General features: G+C 37.7%; 1 protein-coding gene across 1 annotated transcript; it reads right to left on the reverse strand.

Moving 5' to 3' along the window:
- Window positions 1-7407: 7407 nt before the first annotated feature.
- Window positions 7408-8862, reverse strand: rh50 (Rh50-like protein). Its single transcript, XM_010771577.1, has one exon. It carries the CDS (start codon window positions 8860-8862, stop codon window positions 7408-7410), a length of 1455 nt encoding a protein of 484 aa, XP_010769879.1.
- Window positions 8863-9909: the final 1047 nt, after the last annotated feature.

Consider the following 9909-nt stretch of genomic DNA (forward strand, 5'->3'; position numbering starts at 1 on the left):
AATGTCCTTGCACTACAATTGTTGTACAATAATGAGTCTAATTCAGAAATAAAGAATCATTCTCTGATGTTCCCAGTTTGTGTTAACTTCGTGTCAGGTACTGACTGAAATCATGGGGAAGAAAGACAAAAACAGTGTAGGATGTGGATAAAGCAATGAACCTCAAGATGTCACTGTAGCTGAATTGCACCAAAAGCAGACTTTATACTGAAACCTAAAAAGAAAACATCCCTGAAACTGTTACTCTCATCTTTCAAAATGTCATACAACGATGTTATGAGCAGAGAATAGAGATCAGGGAGTTACAAGGCAGAACAAGCTGTTACCAAGATGAGCAGTTTTTTTAAACCCATCATGTTAAACCATGTGTCATATGTGCACAGCTTCCTCTGGTAAAGCCTAAAACTCCCAGATCCTCAACAGATCGATCTCTTTAAATAACTGTGCATCATGATGTGAAGGAGGACATGACTTGACCTATAGGAGCCCACACGCCGTGCAGGAAGCCACTCATCCAGTGTTGGTGGGTGGGATGTGTTAAAACAGACCTGAGAAGCAGCTGGAGGACGTGTCAGGTCCGAGCTGCCACTTCACTGAAAGGATATTCATCGCAAATGATTAAGAAATAAGGTGTGCAGTGTGCATGTAAGAACATTTTACTATGAGAAAACTACAGTGAAGTAATCAAAATAGCAGAGGCTAGACCGTTATCTTCCTTGGCTTTGTATTCAAATGATCAGATTGTTAAGAGCACTCAAATATCTAAACGATCTGATAAATGCATAGATGACAAACATCCCTAAGAGGTTTACTAATCACAACAGAGCCGGCCAGCTAACCAATCAGAGCAGACTGGGCTCTGGTTTCAGGCAGTATAGAGAAATAAAGCACTTTTTGAACAGCATGTAAACATGTCACAGTAGAGGCACAAAATACAAATATGAACCTGAAAATGAGCATAATGGAGATCCTTTAACTGTGGTCCATGTAAACAATATTTCTTAAATATGTTTAAACCAGGATAGGACTTCAATCCAGGATACTAGTTTACAGGTTTTGAATAGATCTATACTCCATGGGGACATCTACCTCCATATTGTTTTACAGAGGCCTGCTGCAGCCCAGGTTTAGCAGGTCAACCTATAAAAAGAGGTTTACTTCCGTTTCATGAAGGTAACCATAATAAAAGTTAAACAAATCAACATTATCTCACTCTTGTGCTGCATTTTAAGGCGATAACATCATTTTTCCTTCGAACTTGGCTTGTCTCAGTGATTGTAATTAGTTTATTTTTGTCCTAGCTGCTCACAGTCTAAATTTAAGAGCAGTACACTAAAAAAAAAATGTAATGGCAACGCTAAACTGCGGTAGTGTTGGGTAGTTATTTTGAAAGATAATAATTTCTCTATGGCAAATGGGTTACTGGTATGGAGACACAGATTTTCTATGGCAGTGTGAATCTTTAGAAACTCCACATTTGCTGTTTTTTGGCCGGTCACTGGCCTGTCTATAGACCAGCACAAAAAAAGTTTGGCAACCCCTGAGTTAATGCATCATTTTATTTGACATATGTATATCTTGTTTAATTGAAGATGGAGGGTTAAAGGGGAATCAACCCAATAAACTGTGTTTCTTACTAAATAATACATATTAAGTTTAATGTTACAATATTGTACGTCAACTTTTAACTTTGACATTACATACAAGGAATTTCTTGACATTTCATTAAAAATAGGTTGATTCAATAATATTCATTCCAGTCTCTCTCTCTGTGTTACCTTGATGTTATTCTCAATCTAAAAACAGTTTGTGGTTTTCTGCAGAAGCACACATCCTGCAACGTGTTAACAAAAAAAGAAAAAACCTTCTCGAGCGACATCACACCCAGAGGAAAACATGCAACAGGTGCTGTAGTCTTTTTCACATTTATAATAGAGTTGGAGAGACAATCATCGTGAGCGAATTGTTCCTGATTAAAGCTTCAATGCCATGGCTGGTTTCAATTGCACAATTGAACCTGGTAAGTCTTGATAGAAGCATTAGAAAGGATCATCTAAATTTGAATGACGATGAAGTTGATGTGAGATAGAAGTATAGGTATGACTGTGTCCACATGATACTGTATATTTAGATTTTGGAGACTTGAGCAATCCTCTTTATTTTTGAGTTTATTGCCAGGAAATAATAACTACATGTTGATTATACTTGGATAACTTAACTTACATTTAAATTGACGGCTTTTTCTTGTGACATATATTTATTTACATGGTATTAGCAGTAAAGTCTCACCCGAACAATGTGGTCTCATTAATCCTTATATCAAACTCTCTAAATTACCTGCAACTAAGTGAAGGTGGTTAGTGAAACACAGTGAACAGCCTGTTTAAATAAACTAGAAACAAATGTGGATTTAAAAAAAACACTTAAACTGAAACAAATGATAGGCACCTAAATAGGAATAATACTCTCCTTCCAGGATGCTTTGCTTGGGATTTGAAATACTTATTTGATTGATATATTCTGTACATTAATTGTTTACATTTAAGGATGTTTTGATTAGTTTGATTTCAGTTGTGTTATTTTTGGCTATAGACTGACATGGTGAGTGTTTGTTTGTTTGTCAAAAATAACTATAAGGTACTGCAGGGAAGCATGCATGTAGATTTAGAGGTTTTATGCAGGGCAGAAAAGTTACATTTGAGAAAATAAGTGCATTAACATTTTCACCAATTTCTTCATCTCTCATATGGACTAACGGTCTTTGTCAGAGAGAGACTTTTGTGATGGAAAAAGTGATTGCAAGGGACAAATCATTTTTAATGGGAATCTTATTATAAATGTTGTGGGGAGGATGAAGAAAGTGTAGTGACAAGATATGCAAGATATGTTCAGTGAAATGTTAATCTTGGGTATGTTGGACCAAAACAAAGCGTTGCAAATGTTTTTTCGAAGTAGGAAACGCATCCAGTGTGTTTTGCTCAGCATGTCTTTTTGCAAAATAAACCTACTGCATTGTGCAAGCACACGTTCACATGTGCAAGCGTCTCGGTACAAACCACATCTTCCGCAGCAGGCGACTGAGCAGATGCAATGAATGCACACAGGTGGTGTAAATCTGTTGATCAAGGGAACCACTTCTGTGTTATCTTTCTATCAAATCTTTTTTTGTCACCATTGCACTCCATGTGACAAACCCAGCCATATGACTCAGGGAGAGATTTGTGAACAAGAAGATGCACTGTGCTCAATTTGCAACCTGCCCTTGTAATGAGAATGGGGATCGGCTTTGACATGTATTGTGTCATTTTCTGTATACTGACTTTGAAATTGGACACATATTTCACAGCATTATGAAGATGTTTTGTTCCTTTAAAAGTATGTTGTACTGTCATGTCTTTGGTGTGTTATTGTTATCATTATGGTCCTTCAACTGTCTTTGTGATGGAAATGTGGCCTGGAAATAAACTTGCCTTGGCACCCCCACCCCGTTTTCATGTCTGCAGAGGTTATCTCAAGTCATTTGGTTTCCTCACACAATTGAAATGTGGTAAGTATATGGAAACTTGGGGCCTCTAGAGATTGGTCCTACAGTTAAACTTTAAAAAGTAAATATTTGGACATCCACATTTTAGATTCTGGATTTTTCAATCCAAATGGATGATTTTATAAATCAAGTAGCTTTTTGGTGGAGAAACAAATCCAACACCAATTATATAAAAAAGAAGAAGATTATATTCATTAGCAGTGTGTATTCAGTTATTTTTATTCATCCATAATAAGTATCATTCATTTTTTTTCTGTTTCTCTAGACTGGAGCTGCGTGCCGTTTCCTTATAGGCTGCTGTTTTGTGTTATCAGCGCGATGCTGGTCCTCTCAATAGTTTTGAATATGTTTTGCTGGGTGTCAAAATATTGCTCAGGTACAGTCATTTCCTTATTTGCTAGTTCATAATCCAAAGAAAGCAAATGTATTTTCTGTATCTGATGGTGTCTTTTTTTATACTGCGACAGGAAAAGGATTATGTAAACAAAGGACAAGAAGAAGGTATGTGGCTTATATATTAAAGAAAAGGCAACATGATCTCCTATAACGGTCTGCATTGTCAGATGTCATTGCCAAAAGTGAAAATATAAGAACAAAAATATCCTTTTACTTTCTCCAAATTAAGGCTGAGCTCAAGACAGATGGAAGATAATCCTATTTATGGAAACATTGGCCTCATCGCAACAAGTAAGTGCATTTCACATGTGTCTATTTCCATACAACGCCTTCAACTGAGTCCTATTACAGTGTGATGTTGTTTTCAACAGGCACAGCTTTGTTCACAGGAGTTGATCCTACTTCACAGGTAGAGTGTTTACATTTTAATTATTTAGGTAGAAGTCTTTGAAAAAGTTGTACAAATTATTGTTATTTGCAAAACTATAAACCTAGGAATATAATTATTTGGTGAAGACATAATATAACATATGTGTTTTGCTTCTCCCTCCAGTCCAGTACTCAGGACTGCTATGCTAACCTGACCCTGAAACCTCCCAGGCCGCAGTCGGGCCGCAGCTCTCCACAGATGCAGTACTCAGATGTAGTTCATTTAGAGCAGCCCTCAGAGTCAGAGAAGGAAGATGAAGGCAACCCTGACTTTGTTTCCAACGTGTCTGATCTGTATGCCTCTGTGCAAACCCAACGCACCAAAACCGTCAACCCTGCAGAGAGCGGAGAAGATTACGCCAACCATCTTTGAGAGGCCATCAATGCTCTTTGTGCAGGCTGACCCCCCACCACTGGAGGGCACTGTTTGTTTTCTGTCATTACATCAAATATGACAGCCTTTCTGTGGTGAAGTAGTGAAGGCCCAGGCACAATAATAAAATGTGTCCAGTTTTCCAAGACAATGTTTAATACATTTGTTGGACTTGCCTTGCTCTAGTGTTGATGAAGCATTTGATTGTACATTTCCTATTACATTATTTCTAAGCTACATATACATATTGTTTACCAGTATGCATATGAAAAACATGGATTATTAAAACATTAAAATACTTTGATTTGAATAATAATGTTCCCCATATTTTTGCTCCACCAAAAGTAGCAGCCTTATGTTTTAGGTTTCCTCTTCAAACAGTTGTGATGTCACCAAATCATGCTCATGTGAGACTGAGATTTAATGTGAGCACGTGGAAACTTTCCCCCTTCATGGGATGAATGTAAAATAAAACACAAAATCAATCTGCACGGTGAAGCTCAGACAACCAACTGCAGTTACCAAGATCTGCAGAGTGTTTAGCTGACCCTCTGATTACTGAGGAAGTGTTAGACTGCAAATGTCAGCTCTTTGTCCTTTTGTTATCCTTCGTGAATCCTTAAGGTTACTTCAGGTAACCTTTTTTGATAAGATGATTCATGTTTAAACCACTCAGATCCAAGTCAACAACAAGAGTGACTTCAACTCGCACCTTACTTATTGCTTTTAAGTATGCTTTAACACATATTGTTCATTCAATAAGGCCCAAAAACTATTCTTGGGAAAAACTATTATCTTAGTCTGTACTTTGTATTTGACATCATAAAAATCTTATTTATGCTGACAGTGGAATCAGTTAAGGAAGCATAATAATCTTCTATAATAATTATTATTGATACATTGTGTTCCAGAAAATGAGGTCATGCATTAAAGACACTGGACACCACATTATGACTCCTGATTTTACAATTACACAGTTATGTTTCCATGTCTTTTTCTTTACTTTCTCTATAAAATAACAATGAAATATTACGTGATATATCCTCTTGAAAAAGTGATGTGTGTGCTCATTTAGTACGCCCAATTATTACTTATCAGCAGTAAATACATTTTCCATAAAAATGACTTTCACGTAAAGATAATGAGGGTCAACTTCAAAGTATATCAGCTCTCTGTGACTTATGAACTTTAAATATAATGCATTTTACGTAGAAATGAGATAGAACTTTGCTTAGCCAATGCCCATGATTAGATAAGGAATATTAGATCAGTTAAGATAAGATACAGTGCAAGCTTTATAACTAATGACATTACTTTTTTAAGGACATAATGACGTGTTTGTGAACAGAAACACATGATTTACTTTAGTGAGGTGCAATATAAAAAGCTAAAGTGTCCCACTAATCTATTGATACACTAAGTAGAAAGTAAAATACTTAATTGCTGACAGAGTAAATCAATAACCTTTGTGATGAAGGAAACAGAAGAGCCTGGCTTTATCACTGGAAAGGTTGGCTGGAGGCCTGTCATTATCAGAAGTTTATGAGTTGGTCATGCAATAATATACTTTATTATTAGTGGCAGTGGGGGGGTGTGATATCTTTTAAAATAAACTACGCCATAAAAAAACTATTGTGCACCGTAAAATACAGTCAATAAAATATACTCACTCTCGTTGGCTTGTTAATTAATCAAATGTTCGCTTTTATACAGTACATTCAGGTAAACCTCCAGATCAAATGTGTTAATGAATGTGTTTATATCTTAGCTCATACATTCACATGTGCTGTTACTGTACAGATGATGAGTAGACATCTCATGAGAGGTATTGAATTAAATCCCAACGGTTCAATGCTGATAACGTTCTCAATTGAGCAGGAGATTCCTTTGAGTTGATAAACCAACATACGTTTGATGATACTCCTTTGAATGCACAATACAAATATAATAAAACTGATATGAAACTAAGAAACGATAAGGAAAACAGATAAAAAGGAAGGTATCTCTTTTAGCAAATGAACCCTTACAGGATTATTATCTGACTATGCTTGTTGTCATGGTGTACAGTTTCTGGACTTCTCAATCGGGTCTACAAATTGAAAAGCAGTATCAGATATTAAATTGAAATGTTGCAATATCAAATATCACTCATAATTTCACCTTTTATACTTTTCTTCTGCTCCCATTTCTGTTACAAAGGGTATTCAATATGTTAACTATCTTTCAAGCACTCCTCTTTATGCTCATTTTCATTATTTTTGGTGTTATGTCACTAAAAGCTGTTCATACCAAAGTGCAATGTTGAACAATGCAGTGAGGCAGCAGTAAGCATTGAGTTACCATTAGTTATAAATGTAAGATAAGATACAACAAAATTAAATGAGGCAGATGCTTTTATTCAATCATGCTACAACATTTAAACAAGACGTTTTTAAAAACAACATACACATCATTGACTTCCTAAAATCGTTTATTTGAAAGGAAATACAAAACATAAGTTGAAATTACATCAGATTTATTTCCTGGTGATAACTGTTTTTACCCGTATTTTACACTTTTACTTGCCTTTTGCAATTTCATGAAAAAAAAAACAGCCTAAGAATTGTGAAAGTGACACATTTCAACATTCTCACATAGTGACACATTTAAAAAAAAATGCAATGATTTAGACTGACTTTGAGACTTCTTTGGTGTCAATAGAACTCATTTGTAACTTTTCATCATAGCTTATGAGGGCCTGGTGTCCGTTGTCAAAGTCAGACGGCACGTCAAAGAAGAGATCATCATCAAAGCAGTCCTTGTCGGAAGGGGAAGCCATGAAGGGCAGCTTTATGACCATACCAGTGAGCAGCCCACCGACAGCAGATGCTGCGATGGTGGCAAAAATAGCTGCCACCTGGTAGAGGGCTTGTTCCTGCGCAGTACGTCCCAAGCCCGGCTTCAGCCCGGGAATCAGCTTCTGCAGCTCCAGGAGCTTTGGGTCTCCCGCCGGTGGAGCACGATGGGAAAATATCTGGTACATGCTTGGCCCGTAGGTTTCCTCTGTAGCGAGGAGGATGGCACAGATCCCTGCTGTGGATGAAATGAGGCCAGTGAGTCCGTGCAGGTTGTGAATGCCACACTGGTCTTGGATCCTCATGTGTCGAGCCATAAAGGGGGTCAGGTACCTGTATCCAAAGAAACAGGCGGTGCAGCCCATGATGCCCAGGACGTATGCGGCTACAGGGGAAATCATCATGTCCACAGTAGCCCCAACAGTCACACCCCCTGCCAGAGTCACATTCTGAATGTCCGCCATTGTGAGCTTGCCTCTCTTGTTGAACACCGCAGAGAGAGCAAAGGCAGTGATAGTGGAGGAGCTCAGACCTATAAAAGTGTGGAGTACTGCTCTGTGTTGATCGTCACCCTTCAGGGTCAGAGCAGAGTTAAATGAAGGCCAGAACACCCAGAGGAACAAGGTCCCCATCACAGAGAGGATGTCCGATTGATAACTGGTGATCTCTTTTGAATGTCCCTTATTCAGGCTTGGGCGGTACAGCACAAATGTCACGCCTAGACCAAAGTAGCAGGCAAACAAGTGAATAAGTATAGAGCCGCCTGCGTCATTGATCCTTATGTACTTCAATACAGCCCACTCTACCACAGAAAACATAGGGATTTCCAGCAGAGCCATAACCAGCAGCTGAACAGGACTTGTTTTTCCAATAACGGCTCCGAAAGAGATGAGCACAACGGCACAGGCAAACTCTGCATTCAGCAGGTTGACAACTCCCAGGTGAATTTTGCCATCATAGTAAAACTGGAAAAAACCTTGTATCACGATCGCCCACTGGATTGCGAATGTAGCTGTAAGAAAATTGAAGATCATTCCACTGAAGCCGTAAAATCGGAAGAAGGCGAGCAGACAGCCGAAGCCTACAAAGATCATTACTTGTACGTCAGCAAAGTAGGGATAGTCTCGATAAAAAGAGTTCTCCATTGGGTTAGTCTCATTGTTCTGCAGCCTTGCATTTGCATTGTCATCATACGTTACAAAAAGAGAAAAAAGAATGATCATAACAACCTCAAACACCAGAACAAGCACCGGCAGACGCACTTTTAAACTTGTAGATGAATTCATGATGATGCAGTAGTTGCTGCTCCAACTGCAGAAACATCCCCTTTATACCTCTTCTTAATCAGATAACAGCGGCTAATGGCGTTGCCATAACCCAGTGATTAATAACAGGTCACTGTAGCACTGTCTAAAGGTGAAGGATGATTTTTAAGAACATGATAAGTAAATACAATGTAAAAGATTAACAAGGGTGCTATAAAACAAATGCTTGAATTGATTTGGCAACACAATCTAAATTAAGGCTGCATTCTGACACTAATCAGTGTGCCATGTGGTAATGGTTTAATTTCAGTTTTTTCATGTTCATTTATTTAGCAATTTGCAAATACAGTAAAAACAATTGCATAGCTTAACTGATACATTTACACCAGGGGTGGGGAACCTTTTTCCTCTCAAGGGCCATTTCAATTTTTACAACATCCTTCGAGGGCCGTACAAATTATTGAACTCAGCGTCTGCTTAAAAAACTCAAATCACAGCCCATTCATTTCGCCTTTCTTTCATGCTGTGCAAAGAAAAAGCAACCTCTTAATCCAGATATTTGACCATGACCCGCGCGCATTCATGCACCGGGCATGACCACCAAAAAACAGAAAGATAATGGAACACAAGAATGTTGTGCAAATTGTATTTAGTTTTCATATCCATGTGGACCCATGATTTAAGTGGGGGTTGGGGGGGGCGGATCTAAACCTAATTCTCGGGGGGTTTGGGGGGGCATTGCAACCACACCAGGAAAGATTTTTTTTAAATGTGGAAGTTAAAAAAGCAGCAAATCTGTTGCACTTTTGAGAGCAACATGAAAGAGATCTATGGATAGATACAACTCTAATCACCCATTTATGGAAAACAGAACTGTAAGGCAGAATTTTTTTTTCCTTTATGGATTATTTTTTTTAACAAATCACCTTCCCTTTTAAACTTGTATCTTGTTTATTAAATAACAACTTTTTTTTTTTACTGTCAATATTAGTATTGGTATACACTGTTTTACTTTTATTCTCTTATTTCTATAACCTATAAATGATTCATATAAAGATGTGCCTTTTA

The sequence above is a fragment of the Notothenia coriiceps genome, unplaced genomic scaffold (assembly GCF_000735185.1).
Source record: "Notothenia coriiceps isolate Sejong01 unplaced genomic scaffold, NC01 NC01_scaffold00010091, whole genome shotgun sequence".
In the NCBI taxonomy this organism is placed as follows: Eukaryota; Metazoa; Chordata; class Actinopteri; order Perciformes; family Nototheniidae; genus Notothenia; species Notothenia coriiceps.